Raw genomic sequence first — 25,074 nt, 5'->3', positions numbered from 1 at the left:
GCCAACACTTAGTCCACGATTCAAAGCAATTCTGGAACTCTTTTTCTGGAATGGCCATCAGAGCTGTCATCATATTACCCTTGGTGTCCTGAATGTCATCAAAATGTCTTCCTTTCAATATTTCCTTTATCTTCAGGTAAAGAAAGAAGTCATTGGGGGCCAGATCAGGTGAGTAGGGAAGGTGTCTAAATAGAGTTATCTATTTACTGGCTAAAAACTCCCTCACAGACAGTGTGCCATGTGAGCTTCTGCATTGTCATGATGCAAGAGTCATGAGCTGTTGGAGAAAATTTCAGGTCATTTTCAGCTAACTTTTTTATGCAGCCTTTTCAGCACCTCCAAAGAGTAAACTTGGTTAATTAATTCTTTGTCCAGTTGGTACAAATTCATAATGAATAATCCCTCTGATATAAAAAAAAGTTAGCAACATAGTTCCAACAAGTTTGCAACCTTAATTGTTAGATCTTATATTCTAAATTTCTCTGATAAAATACAGTTTTTAAAGGGTATATTAAAGGATTTAACCTTAGATAAAGTACATTCAATTAATGACAATTGTAAGAGCTAACAGTTATGGGGTGCATACCATGTGCCAGACACTGGGCTGAATGTGCTTTCTGAATTATCTCACTTAATAATATAAGAGTTATTTACACCAGGAAAAGTACTCAAAACCCTGTAAATAGCACTACATCATTCATTTTGTTGTTTCTGGAATTCTGACTGACTGAGACTGTCAACTCTAGGTAACTACCACTTTTTCTCTAGTCACAATGTTGGTGACATAGACCAAGTTTCATCTTGCAGTTTGTGCAAACACATTCACAAAAGTATCCAACATAAATGGGACACTATAATGAGGATTTTTCTTCTGAAATCACTCTTATTTTAGCAACAGTAGGACTAATATTTCAGTTACATAGGTGTGTGTGAAAATCCTAGTTAACAGCCATTAAATTCTCATTTATTTCAGTATGTTTTAGCACTCCATAGAAAGATAAATATAATTATACTTCTACATCCATGTATCTATATCTACTTACAATGCTTTTTATATATTATATTTCAATAACAAAAATATCCTGTTTACGTTTTCTTCTATAGCATGTACTTGGAGGCATACTTGATTTCTTGCATAGAGAGGTAGATACACTTATACATATGTAGATATAGCATTATAACTCTATCTATCTATCATCTATCTACCTATCTGAACCCTGAGCAGCTGTATAGCTGGTATGTCCCCTAAGATGACTCTGATTCTAGGACCTGAGGTGGTAGGGACCTGAAAACTAGGTGTCCACCTCTCAGGAGCATGAGAATATTTTCTGAGCCTGTCAACATCATGTGCAACTCTCTTCCCCATAACTGAGCACTTCTTTCTGCTTTAATCCACTACAAGTCTTACTATGCAAGAAACCAAGTATGCCTCCTGGCATATGCTATAGAAGAAAAAGTATTGTAAATGGGATATTTGTTATTGAAATATAATATATGAAAAGCATTGTAGATAGAGAGTTGGAAGCAGTGCACATTGTTTTTATTAATTTATGAATTCTCCCACTGAGTCAGGAAATCCAACATCAGAAAAAGAGAAGATCCCACACTGGTCTCACAACCCTAGGCCAAATGGGTACCAGTCAAACCACAAATTGGCAAATTCCAAGCTTCAATAAAAATGAAAAAGCCAAACATGGAGTCTATTAGATGACAATGCAACATGTAGGAAGGAAAACATTGTCTTAAAAGCTCAAGAAAAGAGCCTATTCTTTTTTTTTCTTTCTTTGTTTTTATTATTATTAGTTTCAGGTGTACAAAACAATGCAATAGTTATCCTTTTCACCGTTCACAAAGTGACAACTCCCCTCCCCCCGTTGACTACCCGCCCACCTCCGATATCATACATATCTGTTACAATTTCATTGACTCTATTCCCACACTATACTCTACATCCCATGACTATATATGTATTAAATTATAGTTGACATATAATATTATTCAATGGCAGCTTCAGATGTACAGTGTAGTGGTCAGGCCTCTACACCATCTATGAAGTGGTCTTCCTTACAAGACATGAGTCCATCTGGTCCCCTAAAAAATATTTACAACATTATTGATTATATTCCCCAAACTGTCTTTTCGATCCCTGAGGCCATATTGTAGTTACCAATTTATATTATCTCGTCCCTTCCCCTTCTCCTTCATCCTCACCTTCTCCCAACTAGCAATCATCAGTTTTTCCTCTGTGTCTTTGAGACTATTTCTGTTTACATTACTCTTTTGTTCAGTTCTTTAGATACCACATATAAGTGAGATCATATGGTATTTCTCTTTCTCTGGCTGACTTATTTCACTTAGCATAATGTTCTCTAGGTCCATCCATATCATTGCAAATGGTACGATTTCCTTCTTCTTTATAGCTGAGTAATACTCCATTGTGTAAATGTACCACAGTTTCTTAATCCAGTCGTCTACCGATGGACATTTTGATTGTTTCCAAGTCTTGGCTATTGTAAATAGTGCTGCAATGAACACAGGGGTGCATATATTTTTTTGAATTAGTGTCTTGGGTTTTTCTGGATAAATATCTAATAGTGGAATTGCTGGGTCATAAGGTAGTTCCATTTCTAGTTTTTTGAGATACCTCCATACTGATTTCCATAGTAGCTGCACAAATCTGCAATCCCACCAATAGTGCACCAGGGTTGCCTTTTCGCCACAACCTTGCCAGCAATTACTGTTTGTTGATTTATTGATGATAGCCATTCTGACCGGGGTAAGGTGGTATCTCATTGTGGCTTTTGTTTGCATTTCTCTAATGATTAGTGAGGTTGAACATTCATTCATATGCCTGCTGGCCCTCTGTATGTCCTCTTTAGAGAAATGTCTCTTCATATCCTCTGCCCATTTTTTAATTGGGTTGTTTGTTTTTTGGTGTTGAGTTGCATGAGTATTTTATAAAGGGAAAGAGCCTATTCTTGAAGATCACATCTTAAGAAACAGATATAAATTTTATAAACTGTGTCCTTGGAGTCATCATAAATGATACATGAAGGCACACACTGTGAGACTAGGGCAGGGAGAGAACAAACCAAGGTGAAAGCAGAGATGCAAATAGGAAAATACGGAGAAAGGAAAGAAACATCTGGCAACAGGTGAAAAATGAACATCAGAGGCAATAATTAGTAGAAGTTTTATTGAAAACTAAACCAAAGCTTTGTTAAGAAAAATTAGAATAGCTCTCCCAGAATGCAGAAGGAAAAGATAAAGATATAAACACATTTAAAGGAAAATGTGTGAGGTATGTAGGACAAAGAAATGGAGATGCAACCTAAGAATTATAGGCATTCCCAAGAAATAAACCCAAACTGTAGAAAAAAGGTAATAATAAAAAAATATAACCTAAGAAATTTTTTCTGAACTTATTAAAGAATAAGTATGAAGATCACAGTGGCTCACAACTTCCTAGAAAAATTAACAAAAAGAGACTCACACGTAGTCATGTGTTGGTAAAACTTTTGAAATTCAGGGATGAGGGGGCAAAAATCACTACAGTGTATAGGTAATAATAATGATAATAATATTATTAATTATAATAATAATTAAACAAAGAAAATCAAGTCTCTTAGAAGGACTCTCAGAGGAATTGAAACTATAAGTGTTGGTGATAAGCCCTTCAGTTCATTCAGTTCATACACATTGTCCAGCTGTATCCCAGAACTGGCCAACTCCATGAGGGTCAGTGATAGAAATTTTCCTGTCAGGCAGCAGAGGTTCACAGAAGAGGAAGCATCTCCTTGATGATCAAAGATGATGAAAGGAGAAAAATGGCAACCATCAGGCAAAAGTCTCTTAAACCTGTGTACACAGACATGTGAAAAACACCTCTGGAGACTTTGGGAAGCTTAAGTTCCCAAAGAATGAATGGCAGAAAGGTAGAAAAATGCTGCTTGGTGACTGCTCTTATAACTGAATTTTTAACTCATCTATTCAGTTAGAATGTGAACCCTGGAGAGCAGGACTTATGTGATACTGTCTTCACTTTTGTCCCCAGCAGCAGGCACAGAAGATCCTTGTGTAATGGCAAGTACACAGCTTTATTCACACCTCCCAGAAGTTTTTCTAAGAAGGGGTGGGGATGTGTCTTTTTACTGATTAGAATAAAAGTCCTATCTAAAAATTGGTTCCTGCCCAGTCAATAGAAAAATCAATGATTTCACAGCTTATATCCAATTTACAGGGAAACTGAGGATGGAGATGTAGAGCACAGGCTCTGTCGTCACATTATTGTCACAACAATCCTCACTTCATGTGCAAAATTACATCTCTGAGTATGACCTAGAGAAGGGAGGCAAAAAGCTTTCTCCACTGTGGACAGGGGACATTTTGCAGATTATGTTGCTTCTAATAAAAAGAGTTATCTTCTTTTATATTGACTTACACTGAGCCATCTCTGGGAATTATTGTTTGTCCTTGGAAGGTGTTTGCAAATGTGTGCATGCATGCATATTTTCTCTAAGATTTACTCCTAGAAAACAAGAAGACCAGAGGGAGAATGAAAAACCTATGTTGATTTCAACAAATGGTGCTGGAATAATTGGACATCCATATGCAAAAAAATAAACCTAGACACAGAACATAAACCATCTTTCATAAAAATTAATTCAAAATGGATCATAGGCCTAAATGTAAAATTCAAAACTATAGTTTTTAGGAGAAAATGTAGATGATCTTGTGTTTGGTAATGAGTTTTTAGATAAAACACCAAATGCATGATCTATGAAAGAAAATTTTCGTGAGTTGAACTTTATTAAGATTAAAATCTTCTGCTCTGAAAAAGATAATTAAGAGAATGAAAAGACCAACCACAGATTGGGAGAAAATATTTGAAAAACACATATCTAATAAAGAGCTTATAGCCAAAATATACAAAGGAGTCATTAAACTCAACAATAAGAAAACAAACAACTCAATGAAAACAATGGAGAAAAGATTTTAATGGACCCCTACCAAAGAAAATATACAGATGCCATGTAAGTATATTAAAAGATGTTCCACATCATACATCATTAGGAAATGCAGATTTAAAACAATGAGGTACTGCTACATACCCATTAATGTGTAAAATCAAAAAACAAAAAGACAGTATCAATTGCTAGTGAAAATGTGAAGCAAGAGGAACTTTTGTCCTTACTGGTAGGAATACAAAAATGGTACAACCACCTTGACAAATAGTTTGGAAGTTTCTTATAAACCTAAACATAGTCTTACCATTCTAATCAGCAATCACACTCCTAAGTTTTTACCAAACTAATTTGAAAATTTATATTCACACAAAAATCTGCATGCAGATTTATAGCATAATATTTGTTTATAAATCTCTCTATATATAGATTTATACATTTATAGCAGCTTTATTTATAATAACTAAAAACTGAATGCAACCAAAATGTCCTGCAGGAGGTGAATAAACAAGCTGTGGTGCATCTATAAAATGGAATATTATGCAGCAATAAAAATGAGGTATAAAGTCAAAAAAGACATGGATGAATCTTAAATGAATATATGTAAATGAAAGGAGCTAGTCTGGAAAAACTACATACTGTGTGGTTCTAATTACATGACATTCCAATTACATGGAAAAGGCAAAATAATAGTGACATAAAAAGATCAGTGGTTACCAGGAGTTTTAGGGTAAAAGAGAAGGGTTGGATAGGTGAAGCAGAGGTTATCCTTTAGGGCAGCAAAATTATTCCACATGATACTATAATTGTGGTTAATGTGACAATATGCATTTTTTCAAAATCCATTGAACTTCAGCACAAAGAGTGAACCTTAATGTGTGCAAATTTTAAAATCATTTAGGAGGTCAGTAGAATCCCAGGATGGAACACCAAATATGACAAATCAATCTGTATTATAAATGTATGAAACAAGCTCACTAAAGGGAGTCATGTAGGGGAGGGCTGACATAAGTTACTTTAGAAACGAGTGGAGTCTGTAAAACTAAGGGCAAAGAATTATACATAAGAATTTCAGTTGACAAAGTTGTTTCCCACTGATGTATGTGTTATCAATTCTGATACTACTATACATCCATATTGCAACTAAACTATTAAGTACAATTGAACCTCGAACAACTCAGGTTTGAACTGCATGGGTCCTCTCATAATGGGTTTTCTTCAACAAATACTATAAATGAATTTTCTCTTCCTTATGATTTTCTTAATAACATTTTCTTTTCTCTAGCTTAGTATTATAAGAATACAGTATTCTTAGTATTATAAGAATAATATGGGCTTGCCGAATGGCTTGTCAGTTAAGAGTTGGCTTGGGAGCACGAGCTCTGAGCAGCAGGGCTGCCGGTTCGGATCCCACACGGGCCAGTGATGCTGCACCCTCTACAGCTAAGATGGTGAACAACAGTTTGACCTGAAGCTGGGCTGCCATGAGCCGCCAGCAACAGTGTAAGCTGTAATGGGCTGCCGTAAGCTACCGTGAGTGGCTGGCAGCCAGCTTGAGTGGCCAGCAGCTGGCGTGAGCTGCTGTGAGCTACCGTGAGCAGCCATCCAATGGCTGGTGACCGATCTGCCTCAGCCACGAAGAGCACAATGATCACCAACATGGGCCAGTGAAGCGATGTCCTCCACAACTAGACTGAAGAACAAAAAGACAGCAACTTGTCTGTTCCCCTTCCCCAATTCCCCAGTGCTGTTCCCTCCCCCCAATTCCTCAATAAAAATATTTTTTTAAAAACAGACTAATACAAGAATAACATACAAAATGTGTGTTGTTCAATGGTTTATGTAATCAGTAAGGCTTCCAGTTAACAGTAGGTTATTAGTAGGTAAGTTTCTGGGGAGTCAAAAGTTATACATGGAGGGCTTCCTGTCAATATGGTAGAGTAGGAAAATGTTATGCTTGCCTCCTCTCATAACACATCAAAATTACAACTAAGCTACAGAAAATCATCATTGAGAATCACCTGGTCTAGCTGAACAGAGGTCCTATAACTAAGGACATACAGACAAAGCCACATCGAGACATGTAGGAGGGGTGGAGACACAGAATGAATTGGTCTTATACCCACATGTGTCCGTTAAAAATCTCTGGGTGCCAGGTGAGAGAGGTGGAAGAAGAACAACATTCCAGTTCTACGTTTTTATCATTTGTCCTTCTCCCTCTAACCTTTCACCAGAAAATGAAGAGAAGTCCCTTTACTTCCCCTATGTTATATACTCTTTCTTCCTGGCTCCAGCCTCACCATTAAGTGTGAAAAGTGGTAGAGGGATCTTCTTTACACTAGGAGAAGAATTCAGAGGTCTGAATTTTCCCTGTTAGCCTTTAATCTTGCAAGTTTTCTCTGCCTGGGAGGTTGGCTTTGAAGCTTCCTTTCTCCCTAAGAAGTCAAGTCCTGTTGTCCTGCCCTGGGGTAAGAAGTCTCTTGACTTGGGCTTAGCCTTAATGTTAACATGCACCAGTGTAATACTTGCCAAAATAGTATTCCTATTGCCTACTGACAGGATATATTTAGTTCTATGAATAGTCCCAGTGAGAGGAAGTCAGAGGGAGGTGGGTCCTGTAGCGGGGATCGTTTCCTAAAGAGCGCTAGAGATTTTCCCTGGGAAGTCCAGATGAAAAAAGCACTGAGTCTTAGAAATGAGAGGGCAGGCTGCCCAGAGGCTGGAAACAGCTAAGAAACACACTAGACAGGTTCCAGAGGGACCTTGGGGGCCCAAGGATAGGATTCAAGGGTTCCATGAATTTGGATGGAAAAGAATATACCTTTATTTTTAAAAACCTATGAATGAAATCTAGCATTTTTTTCCCCAATTATGAGCACAAGCCACAAGTCATGGTGCAATAAGCAATACTGTGACTTTGCCAGTAATCTATTCCTATCAGGTTACAGTCATTGCACATTATTTCACAATGTTGTTTATGCTTATCACTACAGTACTTTAAACTTATAATGGTTATTACACCCACTGCTAGATCTTATTATTTAACGTATCAACAAAGAAGCACATGTATTAACATATCACACATTTGTTTTTTTAATATTTTCATACTGTACTTAAATATAATTGATTTCCTTTTTGTTACCTTAATTATTCTATTTCATGCATTTAAAAATATAATTCATAGATTCACCAGACTGCCAAAGGAATCTATGCATGGTAATGTCCCTTAAAAATATTTTTATTTTTTTCTGACTCTAAAAAGATGCCTTTATATATTATAATTTTTTCCTACAATAAAATTTCCCCGTTATTCCCAAGCCTTAAGTAAAAATCTATTATTTTACATAGCAGATGGATATCTTGTGTGTGTTAGTAGAATTGTGGGGAATTGAAAGAGAGTACAGCAAAAGAAACATCTTTCTCTTCAGCAACCCCCACCCTCTCAGGGGCTGGGGGCTTGGGGCTGCAGCATATTGAGAAGATACCACTCCCAGAGTCCCAAGTATGAACCGGAAGTGAGGCTGCAGAGGGCTGAGATGGTGCTGAGCCTATAGGTGGCAGCATGGAACCAGAATCAACTGCAGGGTGGATTGACTCATGTATACATCTGACTCCCAGCTGTTTTCCCCAAACATAAAATGAGAAGATGACCCTGGGAGAGGAATGCAGCCAACACTTGAATAACAGCAGTACAGTAGAACTAGTGACTACTCTCCCTTAAATAAGTCCCATCAAAGGTCTGTGTGACTAGGGATCAATTAATTATTCTTGCTAAGCACCTCCTAGAGGTGTGGGATGTACCACTTGCATAATGATATGCCATAGCCTGGCCACTCTCTCTCCTGGAATGTGCTTTGTTATTACTTTTTCTGAAAACTTGGGCTGATTATTGTCTTTGTCCATTTGTTTAAAGTTCCTATATGTGCCAACGTGGTTTTTCCTCCCTGTCCTTCCTCCTCCTAAAGTCTGGCACATGCTAGATTAGCATAACTCAAGGAAAGAACACTTTTCTGACATAATAATGTTCCCAGCTATGCACAGCATTCTCAGAATGACAGGGAAGGTCTCTCATCTTGACCCCCACAGCATCCTCTTCTACCACGCCACCAGCAGGAAACCAGAAGGTGCTGAAAGAGGTGCATCGCCTGAAGCGGGTAGCAGGAGATCCGGGATCCATGAAGGAAAAGGAGAGTTTTACAGTATGGTTCCTAAATTTTTTGAACCTTTTCTCACTGATATGTGTTGTCTATGCCTCCAACCCCTGAATCGAGGAGGATTTGGACTGCTAAAATATACCAGAAGTGATGCTTACAGGGTGAAGTGATAAAAGGCCAACAGGTCCCAGCTGGTCTTCTTGGAAGTTTCATCCCTAAATGCTTATCTTACAACCCAGATGCCATGCTGTGAGAAGCACAAGCCACAAGGAGAAGCCATAGGTAGATGCTCCCACCTGAGCTAATCCTTTAGCCATCCCAGCCCAGGTACCAAACATATGAGTGACCAAATGATTCCAGCCCCCAGACATCTGAGTCTTTCCAACAGAGGCACTAGACATCACAAGGCAAATAAGCCGTCCTCACCGAATTCCTGACCCAGACACTCCATGAGCATAAGATGTTTCTTGGTTTATGCTACAAGTTGGGGGCAGTTTATTACTAAGTAATAGTAACTGGAGTAAGAGACAAGAGGTTCGGGACGAAGAGGCTCCTGCAGTGGCCACCTGTGTGGACCATGGGCTGAGAGCTGGACTGACTCGGTGGGAGAAGACGGGAGGAGGGGCGCCTGGTAGAACAGGCCTGAGGGGCTTCTGGGTCTCTCCAGCTCCCTCTGGACTCTGCGATGGGCAGGATACCGTTTTATGTAATTTTCTGCTAACAGCAAGTCTAGTAGGACATGGACTTCAGTCTCTCTCCCCTCCCTCACCTCAATTTCTCAATAGGAGCAAAATGCCCCAATTAAAATTTGATACAAACACCAGGAGTGTACCAGATGGATATGGCCTGTCCCAGTGATTCTAATTTTTTTCATAAAAAGGCTTCTGATGATAGAGAATTATGAGGTCATAACGCAAAACAGCCCCAGTAAGCAAGAAACCACTTTTGAAGTCCAGTGTTTTGTAGTATAAACTAGCATTCTGTACCCTAACATATCAAGCTTTGTTTTAATACTAAACTGTCTTAGATTGCCTGGCATGAGGTGAAATGCACATTGCATAAACTTGTATCTTGCTTATCCTGTGATGCTAGATATGCTCTGGCCCATTTCTATATCCCCATGCAAATGCAGGACAGGCCTATGGCATCCTGATGCCCAAGGCTCTTCCTGGGTTCAATTAGGTTATCCAACCTCCTTTAATAAGAGGAATGCTTATTAAAATTGATGTCAATCATCAATTTGTGGCACATGTTAGTAGAAGAATCATGCAGGAAGTAAATAGATCCTGCATGAAAGGAGGATTTCCAAGAAATCAGGTCAGAGAATCTCCAGAAAGGTGAAAATGATCAAAATTCCTTAGCTGAGATCATTTGTAACATTTTCTGTGGAGACTACAATTTACATTTTGGCTTGGCATATAAATTTTTTTCTTCGTGAAGACTGTTCTTGATCCTATGCCCTCCCACTTTCCTAAGGGACACTACCCCATTAATGATCACCTTCAAGCCTTCTCCTCTGTTCCTCCTTCCCTCCACTCCAGTTCCCTGTCCTCAGAAGCCCTTCCTGGGGGAAATTGGTAAAATAATTCTGGAGTAATTTGGCAAATCTAGCAAAAGAAAACAATAGGTATACTTTCTGACCCAGAAATTTCACTTCTAGAGAATTTGTATTTAGATAGACTTGCGCAAGTTCATAAGGATAAATATACAAAGATGTTTATTGCAGCCATGCCTGTGAAAGCAAACAGAGCAACCTACACAGCCATCAATAGGGGGCTGGCTAAATAAATCATAGTACAATAGAAAAGGATGTTGGTAATAAACTGCTGAGTGAAAAAAAACTTGTGGAGAAATGTGACCACATTAATAACAACAAACTGTGTATTTGGATGGATATGTGTCTGTTCTATTATATTGCAAAACTTCATGGAATATCATTCACATTGTATTCTTGTTTTATAAATGAATGATGTACCCGGGAGCTGTACCACTGCATGTGTTTTGTGTGTGTGTGTGTGTGTGTGTGTGTGTGTGTGTGTGTGTGTGTGTACTTTGACATGCTCTTAGGCACTCCCTGGGTATGAATTTATCCTAACACATAAGTTCTATGGTGAGTACTAATCCGTCTTTTCTGTGAGCCCATAAACTGCATGAGGAAAGATATTATTCATCCCTTTATCCCCAACACCCAGTACAGAGTCTGGCATACCAATTAATGGTGCTTGAATGAATATGGGTGCAACCATTCACTGGGCCCAGAGGAGGTCAGTTACTTATCATTTGAATTGTCCTGAGAACTAGGTTTGTCCTAAGAAAAAGAAATAAATACTTAGTATGTGGTTTCTGGGCCTTTACACACACACACACACACACACACACACACACACACTTTTACTCACACCCAGTGTTACTGGCTCAAACTGTGTTTGGAAAAGCTGAGTTACAAAAGATAAGCCATTCTTTGCTGTAGGGCATCTTTAACATTTTAATATGTATTGATAGTCTCTAAGCTATAAACCTAGTATAGAACATCATCTGAATTTTACTGACCGTGAAGCCCTTTTAGAGGATATTTATTTATTTACATAGATGTTCTAAGGATCATCAATTTGTAACATGTTGCATTAAAAGAGTCACAAAGATGTGAATCAGTCCTGGGTGAAACAAAGATTTCCAAGAGACAGGGCCAGAAAAATCTCCAGAAGAGAGAAAGTGTGACTAAAAGTCTCTTAGCTGAGGTCATTTGAACTTCCAATTGGATGGCTGGAACTGGCAAGGAAAGGGAAAGGGAGAAGATTTGACCAATGTGACAAGAGTGAGCAGAGCATGCTGTTGGTGTGGCACCGTGGCAGCAGAGTCCCTCGTGGTAGGCTTCTGGGGCAAGACAGGGCTGTCAGTGAAGGGCCCGGGGAGGAGAGAATCAGGGACAGCAGATTTCTGGGTGCTACTTGCAAAGCTTCTGGCTTAGGAGGCAGAGCCTACAAGCATGTATAGATTTTGTGAACTTGTCAGATCAATTTTGATGATGAGCTAAATTTTCAACTGGCCCATTACTTGGCATTGCTCCTTCTGCTCTAACACTATCCCTTGTTCCAGCCAGAATATGATCAGTTGACTGATGGCAACAGAAGCCAGATCACAGTGAGGGGTGAGAAGTAAATGAAAGCCAAAGAAATATATAATATATATATAGGCATTTTTTCCAAGAAGCTTGAAGAAATTTTACCATTTGGCTTAAAAAAAAAGATGAATGACATTAGAACAAATGTTTGTGCTTAGGGAAAGAAGCAAGAAGTTGAAAAATAACAGAGGAAGTATAATTGATGGAATAAGGTCCCTGAAGAGAAGGTGGCAGGGAACAGATGTCCAAGCACATGTGGCAGATGGTCCCTGGACTGGTAGGGCCAACTCCTCCATGGATGGGCAGGGAGAGATGAAGAGGGACATGAAAGAAGGAAAGGGGATAGAGGGGAGGGCAGGAAGTTGAAGAAGTTTCTTCCTGCAACCTTTGTTTTTTATATGAATGAAGCAGTGACATCACTTTTGGAAGAACGGGTAGGGGTTGAAACAATCCTGGTGAAGGGGGAGGAGACCTGAGCATAGACGAAATGCTGAGCCACACTGAAGACCTGTTGGAGTTGAAGGCTATGAGTAGGCAGGGTCAGCTATCCACGTCCCATATCCCTGTGGGATTTTCTCTCAGCATGCTATACATCCTGAAATGGGACTAGCAGTGCTAAACAGCTGTAGAGGAGGTCGTCAAAGAGAAGAGTACTGCAGTGTGAACACTCAGCAGTGGGGTACTCTAGAGGGTAACAAGAGCAAGGCGGAGGCCGTGGGACTGAAAGTCAAGGGGAAAGAAAGTCACTGGAGTTAAAGTTTGGGCAATATGAGGTAAAAATTTTGCCTGGACTCCACACAGTCATCTGAGCTTCCCCATATGACATCAAGACTCAGGGGAGATGTAAGACTGAGCAAGCTGTGGAGGTATTCAAGGAGTGTGGATTGGATCAGAAGGAAAGCAGGTGATGGCAAGGAGAGATTGGAGGTAAGATTGCTACACAACTCTTAAGGAATTGTGCTGTGAAGTCTACCAATAGTCCCTTCAAGTGATACATCTTGCTGTTCCTCTCAGGGGTCCTGGAGGACCTCCCTACACACACACACACACACACACACACACACACACACACACACACACACACCTTGCTCCAAACACAATGGGTCTTCTCTTTTCTATTTTAAGTACTGGATTCACCATAAGACTTATTTTAGAAAGGCTTATGTGAACAAAAAAACTGATGAGGCCCAACACTTCCGTTCAACCCACCAGTGAGCCCGAGACCACCCAGTGAATTGATGCAGGCGCCCACTGCTACATCCTGCTACAACACCATACAGTGTACACTCTCCCCTGATACACAGTCCCTAGAGCTAATGCTCATTGATGAAGCCTCCTTGTTAAGGCTGATGAGTTGGGTCTACTAAGGTCCAGCAGAGCCTGGCACTGGAAGGAGGGAGAAGTTACCATAGTGGGCCATGGAATTCCCTGGATACTGGTAGGGACAAGGCAGAGAGATGGGAGGAAGAAAAATGAGAATGGGCAGGCCATGGGGGACTCTGGTTGACGATTCCAGTCTAGCTAGGGAGGCGAGCTTAGTAACCAGGCAATAAAGGTTAAGTTCCTTCTGCCTCTTACTATGTTGGACCTTAAATCATGGAGTACTTTATGGGTTCTATTCATGTAAAAACTCAGAACAGGGGTGGGAGGGAGAAATAGGGAGAGAAAATTTTCCTTTGAATTTCCATTGCTTTCAGAGTCAGCAATTTAATGAGTCATGCATTCTAATTCCTTGCTTTGTCTACATGATTTCATTTCAAAATACTAAAAAACATTTTGTTTGGAACATGGGCTATTCTTAGCTCATATATCAATAGTACACATTCATTTCTCACCATATTAGAAAAGCTTCCTTAGGGTTGGGTTGGAGCAGCACCATAGTAATAGGGTTGTTTACTTAGCTGTAGTTAGGTGAAGCCACCTGATCACCTCTCTATTCCCAGGGAATGCTCTTCTAGCTGGCCTCCTGGGCCTACTGACCATCCATAAGTCTGCTCTAGACCTGACCTGAAGAGCTGCAGATCCCATAGTCTGGACAAAAGGAGAAGACCAAGGGGCCGGCCGAGTGGCTCAGTTGGTTAAGAGCTCGCTCGCGAGTTTGAGCTCTGAGCAACAGCAGTTCGATTGCCAGCCCAAGCTGAGCAGCCACTGAGCAGCCAACAGGTGGCAGGATGGCTCAGATTTAAAAAAAAAAGAAAGAAGAAGACCATCATTTCAGGCCGCTAGCCTGAGGACTCAGAGTCTCGGCAGGCCCGAGACAAGTCATATGACAAGTCACGTTGCTATGTGCCCTTGTGAAACTCTTAAGGGAATGAAGTAGAAAAGAAAGAGGACCTCATCTACAGGTTGTCTCCTCTAGACCAGCAAGAGAAAGCCTGGCCACACCTTGGCAGAGACACAGGAGTAGGCAGTCTAGGGGATTCTGCAATCGCCTGGGCTGACAAGCGGGAGAAGATCCAGGTGGGAGGAGGGCTAGGAGCAGGTCTTACTTCCACCCCTGCCCCTGTGCAAGGTCTCTTCACACTCGCTGCAGGGCCGCAGCCAGCCTCAGCTACTCCACTGCTCTCGTTGCACCAGTGATAGTTCACTCCTCTGGGTCTCATGGGTTTAAAGGCTGTAACTCAAAGAACTAATAGCAAGCGCCTTATCAGCACCTGATGGATAGCCAACCAATTTCAAGAATGGAATACAAAACCAATATCTCAAGGAATTTGGGTGAAGAGATGCCCCACTTCTCTGGCCATTGCTTCTTCTCTTTTTCCATCCACATACTTATAGTGGGAGCAGCCATGTTCATACCCTCTGACCCTCTTCCCCTGGATACTGTTGATTTGATCAGGAGTGGGCAACAATGAGTCTGTTCCTGGGGGATTTGGAATTGACACAATACTGATTGTCATTTGGGGCTGGCTGCCAAATTGGAATCTTTTGACAGGGATAATTTTCATACAGACAGAGAAATCAGAGAGGTGTGGATAGGCAGAGAGAAGCAGCTTTCGTCGGTTTTCAAAATCTCTCTAGGCTCTCGATCCAGCCATCCCTGAGGCCTTGTATTCTATATAACACCTCCCCCTAATCCCTGCCTGAAGTCTTCCTAACATTTTTCTTTTTTCACTTAGAAGAGGCTCTACTGGACTTCTGTACTTGCAACCAAAATGGTACCAGGGAGTGTGAAAATGATTTGGAAAGATAGGACACATCAAGGAGACTCCTCCCTACTTGATAATTTTTCCTACCCTGCCCACACCAAGCAGAGCTACTTAGGCAGTTGCCCAGAGGGCTTTGGATCTGATGAGGCCCCTGATGCTCTGGCAGCTAGTCCCCATACCCATGCTATGCTATATCTTAAGGAGGTTCCCAGCCAAGGGACTGAAAGACAGGGGGGCAATGTACTCTGAGAGACCTCACTGCTAGAAACTGACGTGAGGATGTGTTTCAGATGGGCTGTGTTGCCCTCCCTTCCATGCCCAACTCCTGATGCTGAGATCACAGCAACGAGACTCCCTCCCATGACTCCATCTCTTCTCTTTAGCTGTCTCTTCCTGCCCACCACACAAAGAAATCTTTCAGAAGTGTGTGGGTATGCTCCCAAGGAAAGAGTAAGCAAATGTGTTACATGTGTTTCTGTGCAGGCTCAGGTGTGAATGTGTGATGGGAACAAGCCAGGAGCCCTAGAGACCCTCAGCCTGGAGTCCAAAAGGAGATAATGCCCTAAGGAGAAGTTGGTGACTTGACAGTAGCGGTTCAATCAACTTGGGCTATTGCTATGCCCAGAGACAGGAGAGACTAAATTGCCTTATTCATTCCTGTCACAGTTCCGGCCCCGAAATTCTAAATCCCAAAGTCACAGGAACAAATGAGGAAATACGTTTTTTAATTTGGGAGTATATTGAGCAAAAAGTGCCTTTCTGCTCCATCAGACTTCTTTGTTTGCTATATGATATCCTCATATCCACTAAGGTAGAAAACTGTCCTTTTCCTCTGTAGCTTCGACCATGTATGTCATTATTTACAGCCCCCGTAGGACATGCAGAAACGTTTGTCAGCCCCAGTCCTCACTTCCTTCCCTCAACATGCCCGCCTTTCCCAGGGCAAGCGCCCAGGATGCTATCACTTATCCCAGACTGAGAAAAGGCCACCCAGGAATTTCACCCTTGGACTAGACCATGCCTCTTGCCGGGGCTCCTCAGTTGGAAGGGGTGAGGTAAGATGGGGAGGCCCAGCCCAGGTTGCCCAGGCCCCTGGCCAACTTTCCCAGGAAGAACCTCACGCTCAGCCTGCCTTGCAGCAGACGTCATTTCCAGCTTCCTGCTGCCCTTCCAGACCTATCCTCAGAGTCCATGAGAAGGACTCATGGTGCAGGTCAGCATGCCGTGGGCCAGAAATCTAGTCAGCTCCCACCTTAGCGTTCCCAAACAATGGGTGTGGTAGAGAAAGTTCTGAATAGACCCTTGTAGCATCCTGTGCTGGGCCCTGTAGTCCAGCCCCCAGCTCCTAGGAGAAATTGCTGGAAATCAGGAGCTATAGTCATCGGGAATATTTCTACTTCCTCCCCCACACCCCACATCCCATAAGCCTAAACCTAAATTCATTATGAGTTGATGGCAGAGAGGGCTGGCATTCCCATTACAACATCCTTAAGTATATCATGTCAGAACATACAGAAAGAGAGCAGGATCAAACTGAGGAAAGCCCGTGGTTTGGTAACATCTGAAACCCCTCCCCCTGAACTGACCATCTCACTTATAAGTGAGGAGGCAGGGTAGTCTAGTGGTTATGAATATCAGTTTTGGATTCAGAGACGTAGTAGGAATCCTGGGTTTACCTTTGCCTGTGTGATCTGGAGCAAGTTGATTAATGTTTGTCTTACTTTTCTCCTGCAAAAATGGTGTTAATAACACCTTACAGGGTTATTGTGAGGATTAGTTGAAATTATCTATGCAACACTCCTGCTTCCATGCTGCAACAGAGTAGGCACTCTGTAAATGATAACTGTTGCATTCCTCAACCCAATCAGTTCCTGGCAGACTCAGCTTTTAATGCCATCGCCTCACCCATCCACACATCTCAAATACAATCAATGGAAACCTGTCAGAATCAAGACATATGGTAAAATCTCTGTACCCTGCTCAGACACGGTCTTCTCAGGACCCCTCCCAGATGTCCTGTCCATAGGTATCCTCTCCCCCCGCACTTGGCAGCAAAGGCTCCCAGCCCCCGCACCACCCCTACCTGAGGGCAGAAAACAATCAAGTCCTGAGCAAACACACGAGAAAGCTCGTTTCTCCAAGGGGGTTTGGGGGAAGAAGACTTGCCAAGTGGGGAAGTCGGGGGCCTGGCTCCTTGGCGGCTCTTCTCCCCCTCCAGGGGCTCCTCTGTCCCCCTTTTCCTCATTCTCAGGCTTCCCTTCTCCAGGTTGCTCGGGCAGCCGCATCGGGGGTCCAGGGCGATGTTCTCAGAGAGATTTGTGAGCACATCAAGGGGACGTCAGCGGAGACAGAGATTCTGCAAGGAGTTGACAGAAACTTACTGCCTGCACAGTGCTGGTTGATTATTTACTAAAAGTCAGTTGCCTAAATAATTCACACCCTCCCTTCCTTCCTTATTTAAACAGGACAATGGTAGAAACACAATCCTGGCACAAATATAATTACAGTTGTGACAGATGTTTAGTTATTACTAAGGCCTCAATGTCACCAGAGGGTATTACACAATAAACGAATAATGTGCCTTTGAAACCAACCTTAATATTTACAGGTACTTTTCCATTCACATCCCCATGGGGCTTGCTATAGTATAAGCGATTCAGAGAGAGAGCTGTATCCACCAACGTGACTTGCAAGAAGGCCCAGCTCCGTGCCAGCATAATTTGTTTCTTTGTTGTTGACATCAACAGAGCCACAGAAACAAAGTTGGGGGCACAGTTAGAAATAGCCATCTTACGAAGAAGACTCTTGCCAAACTCCTAAGCTTGTGATGCTACTCACGATCCTAAGGCAAGGTCATCCAAACTTCCTCAGACAAAGCAAAGAGCATCCAAGACTAGAGCCCCTTTACCAGCTCCTGTCCAGACTTGCTTCCCCCACGTAGGGAGCCCTGGGTTCCTGTGATGTCACCATCTCTCCCTGGGTTCTGGCCTCTACAGCTCGACTCAGGTTAAGGCATCCATCATCTGTGCCTACTTCTTTGTCCACAATTTCTGTCCCTTTCTTTCCCCAACACTGCATTGAGAAAAGCTCCAGGCAGAGAGTAAGTCAGATGCACACTGTGTCCTCTGGGCCCAGGCAGGGGCAAACTTACAATTATTGGTGCTCAATAAACACTTACTGAACTCACATTTAATCAATATTGGTTCTCATTATTGAAGTAAAAACAAAGAATCTCAGGAAATGTGAAGTACAGAGAGTTTAACTCGAAGAATTCTTGTGATGAAAAGAGTGAGCCTTGGTCATCATGAATGGAGTCCTTGCCTGAGAAAGCTGGCCCCAGGGGCTGGCTGCACACTGCAGTGCTCAGCAGCCTCTCCCAGCAGCCAGCAGTCCCCGTTCCTCACTGCTCAGACCCTGCACATCACATCCTGGGAAGAGGCTCCCTGCTCTGCTTCCAGCCTCTTGGTACTGACCGGAGCTACATTTCCATGCCTGGGGAATGTTCTCCTACAGGAGCCAGCCCATAGGAGATGGAACTCAGAAGATGACTTTAGGAAGCATGAATGAAATCTTGAAGAGCTGTGTGCAAATGTCATCATAGTTGTAAATTATGGTTATAAATCTGTCAGCCCCATTCCAGGTCAGACAAGACAGGCTCAGCTCCATGCTGTGGAAAAAAGGCAGAAGCTTTGTCTCACCAAACAACACAGGTATAAGATGTCCATGCAATAACACTTGTCTTCAGGTACACACACACACACACACACACACACACACACACACATACACACACCTCTCATATGTTCACACACAGTACAACACCTGCTTATCCACACAAGCTGCATACGTACCTATACTTTTTTATTCCTCTCTAGTTATCATGTTATGTTAAAAAGGAAAACAAGTTTCCTGTGTCATTACAGTAGAAATGCAAAAAAAAGTGACATTTTATTTTCAGATATGCTTTTAGTTGCCATGACAGTCCCAGCACTATGAAAGTTGTGATTGGTCACAAACGCAGATTTAAAGAGTAATTAGCGCCCCACATACAAGAACTTCCAAATATGTTTAGTGCCCTTCCTCATCAGTCCCCTTCTGGCAGAGTAAACACCAGGACAGGGACACCCCCCCCACACACACACACACACACATACACATTGCTAGTCTTGCTGCCAAGCCAGCTATGGGACTTGCAAGGAGCTCTCCACAAGGATGTCCAAGTTGATGGTGACAATGGCTTGAGAACCCAATCCACTTAATGACTTGGAACTTGCTCTTAGCTCAACAGGAGCAATGCCCTGGAGGTGGCAGTTCTCCATAGGAACAATTGCTCCTGCTACTCAGCTGGCCTCTGGTGCCCTTTGCTGCAGCGCTCACCACATGCCAGAGAATCACAGAGCCAGGGGGAGTTGGTTCCTCCAGCCAGAAGCCATCTCACCAGAATGTTTCTCTTCTGCTCATGGCCGGCCTGACACACAGTAGGGAAAGCCAAGCTGCCCTCCACAGGCTGGGATAGACCAACCAACCATGGCCAATTAATGATGCCTCTGAAGGTGGCATCTGCATAAAAGATGAACCTGCATCTCCCCATCTCACTGGGAGGTCCTCAGAGACAGGAGCAATAATGCAAGTGCCCCCCAAGTCCTCAGTGGCTTTATGCATATTGGGACACACAGTAAATACCTACTGAAAATGACTCTTTGGCCCCAAATTAACTGGCTACCTCATTTTCTGATGAGATTCCTAAGGGCAATTATTTTCAGAATTTCTCCGCTAAGTCTATTTGCCTATATTTCTATCTTGTGAAAGACTAACAAGGAGCTGGCTTATGAGACCAAGTCTTGCAGTTAGAGCTTTGAGCTAATTCCTCGACCCACATTAGTGAACTCCTCAGCTTTTTATTTCAGCAAATGACCCATCAACTTCCTTCAGTACCTGAAATGTACCTTGAGAACTGACCACCCAGTGTGAGGCACTCTGGGCCACCCAAAAAATGACACTTCCTTGGTTCTGCATTCAAGGTGTTCCATCAGTTCCATCACTGTTATCAATTCATAATATGCATAGATTAGGGTAGTGATGTGGTTAAGAACTTGGCTAATTGAATCAGACCATGCAGTTCAAATCCTGGTCCTGCCACTTGTGTGCTGTGTGATCTTAGACAAGTTACTTAACCTCTCTGTGCTTCAGTTCCCTCATCTGCAAAATGGATTTGTTAATAATAGCACGACTTATTAGAATTATTGTCAAGTGCTTGGCACAGAGTAAGTACTACATGTGCTAACTATCATTATTCATTCCTTCTTTTTGCACCTAACAGGCAGTGACTGAGCACCCACTCTTGTCAGATGGGTGCTGGGCTGAACCCATGAGTGCTGGCAGATGCAGAGTGAATCCACCACAGATACAGCCTCATAGAGCTCTTAAATCAAGCTGGGGACACAGACACAACACACAGACCAGAGAACAAGGCTGTTCCTACTCCTTCAGTTCAAAGAGTCAGTTTGTCCTTGAGGGGATCAGAGAGGGGAGGTTTTGAATCTCCCCTTCAATCCCCACCACATCTTCTTAAATGGATCCCTAGTTCCTGCCTCTGAGGAAGGGAGGTATATGGATACAGTCTGGGTGAATGGGTCAACCTCATCATCCCAGCATACATGGCTCTGAGTATTCAGGTGGGTGCATGGGTCACAGGCAAACTCAATCCTTCATAGATTATGATCCTTCTTGGAGTATCTAAAATTACAATCACTGTGGGAGCAGAGGATGACTGAAAATCTAATGTTTATGAACAAAGTGTATGAGCGTGCATTGTTTATTGGCAAGAATAATTCATAAATATGGGGGAGATGCTTCTAGCTTTTGGGAACCCCAAGGAACAGTGATTTCCAGACTGATACTCCAAGATTCAGTTTAAATGTTCCCCAAGGAATACTCCTTCCATTACAACCTCATTGGGCATCTGGTTAGACTTTTTTGTGTCTAGGGACCCTGCTATATTTTACAGCTGTTGATGGCCGTGTTATAATCATGGTTGTATCCTCTGTAATGCTTGACAAAGGTTTGTATGTGGGTCTTTTCTCTAAACCCTCTACACATGCCATCAAATTTGATCCACAAGTAAAATTTGTTTTTGTCACAAATGAATATAGTTCTGGTTTTTCATTCATCACATTTTAACTTATTATTTTTAGCATATTTCAAATATATAACTCATTATTATTAACTAGTCATCATGCTGTGTATTAGCTCTCCAGAACTTATTCATCTTATAACTGAAAGTTTGTACCCTCTGACCAACATCTCTCCTTTTCCTCCACCCTCCAGCCCCTGGTAGCCACCATTCTATTCTCTCTTACTATAATTTCAATTTTTTTTTTTTAGAGTCCACATATAAGTGAGATCATGCAGTGTTTGTCATTCTGTGTCTGGCTTATTTCACTTATCATAATGTCCTTTCCTTCTCTCTCTCTCTCTCCTCTCTCTCTCTCTCTCTCTCTCTCTCTCTCTCTCTCTCTCTCTCTCTGGCTGAGTACTATTCCATTGTATATATGACCCACATTTTCTTTATCCGTTTGTCTATTGATGGACACTTATGTTGTCATATCTTGGCTACTGTGAATAATGCTGCAATGAACATGAAGGTGCAGATATCTCTTTGATATAGTGATTTTATTTCCTTTGGATATATACCCAGAAGTGGGATGGCTAGATCTTATGGTAGTTCTATTTTTAATGTTTTCTGGAACCACCATACTGTTTTCCACAGTGGTTGTAGCAATTTATGCTCACCCCAGTAGTGCACAAGTGTTCTCTTAAATATAATTCTGTTTTGAAGGTAACTTTTGGACAAAATGTTGAGTGCTATGTCATACCACATGGTGTTTAGTGGGGTATCACTTGCTGAGAACAAGAAGGCAGAGGCATAGTGTGAGGTCCAGCTGCCCCAAAGCTAAGTCCTTCATTTACTGGAATATGTGAGTACTGATGTTCCTTCTACATAAGAGAGGTTGTCAAAGACATAAATACTCTGCTCCAAGTGCTGATGAGCAACAAAGTCTGACCACTACATTTATGTTTACTGAATCTGAGACACTGTCATCTTCTTGAGGTGATTGTTCACCACCTTTTTAAATAGTTTAATACTAGGAATATTCAAAAACACAAATAAAGGATAAAAATGAACTGCTGGTCTAACATGTAGGAAATATCCATTGAGTTGCCAAAAAGTGCAAAAGCATATGCTAAATGCTCCCTTAAATGTGATGTAAAATAAATGGATCTTGAGAGTATTATGCTAAGTGAAATAAGTCAGATGGAAAAGGACAAGAACCACATGATTTCACTCATATGTGGAGTATAAAAAACAGAAAGCAATCAATGAACAAAAAACTCAGAGACACAGACAACAGAAGCATGGTTACCACAGGGGAAAGTAGTAGGGGGAGGATGAAGAGGATAAAGGGGGGTCAAATATATGGTAATAGACGGAGACTAGACTTTGGGTAGTGAGAACACAATGCAATATACAGACAATGTATCATAGAATTGTACATTTGAAATTTGTATAATGTTATTAATCAATGTCACCCCAATAAATTTAATTTTTTTAAGTTCATTTTCAAGGATCTCCAGTCAAGATGGCAGAGTAGGTAAACCCTGTGCTCATCTCCTCTCAGGACCACATCAATTACTAAACCATAGAACAACCATTATTGAGAATCATCTGAAGTCTAGTGGAACTGAAGCCCTACAACTATGGATATACAGAAGAAGCCACCTGGGAACTAGTTAAAGAGACAGAGACATGGAATGGGCTAGTCCCACACCCACATGTACCCATTAAAAATCAGGAGAGCTATCTTGGCTGTGGAGGTCCCCCACTGAGAAGTGAGGGGTCCTACCCCCTTCAAGTCCAGGGTTTCAGTGCCAGGGAGAGACGTCCCCAAAACTTCTGCCTGTGAAAACCAGCAACAATTGTGACTGAGTAAGACAGAGGACAGCTACAGTCCCAGGTGCTTTTTTTTTTTAAGATTTTATTGGGGGATTGGGGGGAGGATAACAGTGTTGGGGAATTGGGGAAGGGGAACAGACAGGTAGACAAATTGCTGTTTTGTTCTTCAATCTAGTTGTGGAGGATGTCGCTTCACTGGCCCATGTTGGTATGATCATTGTGCTCTTCCCGGGTGAGGCAGTCGGTCGCCTGTCATTGGTCGGCCGCTCACAGCAGCTCCCAGTAGCTCACACCGGGCTACCAGCCGCTCACACTGGCTGCCAGCCACTCATGTAGCTCACAGCAGCCCACTGCAGCCCCACTTCAGTCTACGCCATCGCTGGCGACTCACAACAGCCCAGCTCCAGGTCGAGCTGTTGTTCATCATCTTAGCTGTAGAGGGCGAGCGTCACTGGCCCTCAATGTGGGATCCGAACCACAGCCCTACTGCTCAGAGCTGGTGCTCCCAAGCGAGCTCTTAACAGGCTGAGCCACTCGGCCAACCCCCCAGGTGCTCTTTTTAAAGGGCCTGCACATGGATTTACTCACTGATGAACTCACTCGCTCTGAGCTCCATGCAGCTCAAAAGGCACCAGGGACATATGGGGAGGAAATGAATGTCTAAAATCAGGCTGAGGGCTGGAGGAGTAGCTTTCTCCTGGACAGAGGAGCAGGTGGAAGCCATTGTTTCTTTGTTGAACCCTTCCCCTCCCTGCATGCAGACACAGGCAGAAACCATACTGAGTCTCCATCAAACTGGCTATCACCTTTCATTGACCACACCCTAGTGATTCCCTGAAACCACACCCCCACCCAAGCTGCTTCCAGTGGCTTTTTCATATAAATGGTCTACCTTTGCTCATGCTGCAACTTTCCTAAAATCTCTCAAAGGTCCACTAAACCCAAATGAGCAGCATCTGGCTTAGGTGTGTCCAGTACTTCTGGCTGAGCAGCCCTAACCCTGGAACTAGCAGCCTTGGTTCGTGGCTTGGCTTCTAAAGGCATCTCCAAGGACAACGCAGATGGTGGCCATCTCTGGATTGCTCTGTGGCTCATGCCAGATGGCCCTGTGCCAGGGCACAGACTGCTGCTGAACTTGGCTTGCAGTGGGTCCCCTCCAAAGAGGCCCTGGGGAAGGCAGGCCCAGTGGTCAGCTTCTGACTGGGCTCGAGCATCACCTGGCCACCTCCAAGGATGACACATCAAAAGGGTAAGCGGGCAGGCACCACAGCCCTGTTAAAGTGAACCCTGCTCTGTAGGATCAGCCCTTGCACCACAGTCTCCATTGTAGTCACAACCAGTGCTCGTAACCATTCAGTCTGAGGGTGAATCCCTCCCATTATGTTCAAACAGCAATCAAGTCTGAACTTTAACAGGAGGGCACACACAAGGGATGCACCTGGAGCACCTGGTTCTGGTGACAGGGAAACTGCATCACTAGGTCTCACAGGACATCTACTACGTAAGGCCACTCTACTAAGACTGGAGGGCATACCAGCACTACCTAATACATAGAAGCAAATACAGGACCGGCCAAGTGGCGCGATGGTTAAGAACTGGCTGGGGATGCCAGAGGGCCCCGGTTCAGATCCCACATATGAGGGCAAGTGACACTGCCCTCCACAGCTAAGATGCTGAACAACAGCTCAACCTGGAGCTGGGCTGCTGTGAGTCACTGGCGACAGCGTAGGCT

At 42.6% G+C, this 25,074-nt stretch overlaps 1 protein-coding gene across 7 annotated transcripts in view; it reads right to left on the bottom strand.

Annotated features, from left to right (window-relative positions):
- Positions 1–25,074, bottom strand: part of CALN1 (calneuron 1) — a 532,500-nt gene that overhangs the window by 464,875 nt on the left and 42,551 nt on the right. For 5 of the 7 annotated variants that reach the window (XM_019663705.1, XM_019663715.1, XM_019663707.1 and 2 more), the window contains one exon: positions 17,555–17,744. The exons of 1 other annotated variant lie outside the window; for it this stretch is intronic. In XM_019663705.1, coding sequence (XP_019519250.1) covers positions 17,555–17,673 — 119 coding nt within the window. In that variant the 5' untranslated portion in view covers positions 17,674–17,744. Of the gene's footprint in view, positions 1–17,554; positions 17,745–18,861; positions 19,017–25,074 lie in introns of those variants that run through there. One more of the 7 variants, XM_019663710.1, reaches the window with a different exon arrangement.

This window comes from Hipposideros armiger, unplaced genomic scaffold (genome assembly GCF_001890085.2).
Source record: "Hipposideros armiger isolate ML-2016 unplaced genomic scaffold, ASM189008v1 scaffold_400, whole genome shotgun sequence".
NCBI classification, from domain to species: domain Eukaryota; kingdom Metazoa; phylum Chordata; class Mammalia; order Chiroptera; family Hipposideridae; genus Hipposideros; species Hipposideros armiger.
This window is presented reverse-complemented; position numbering and strand designations above follow the sequence as displayed.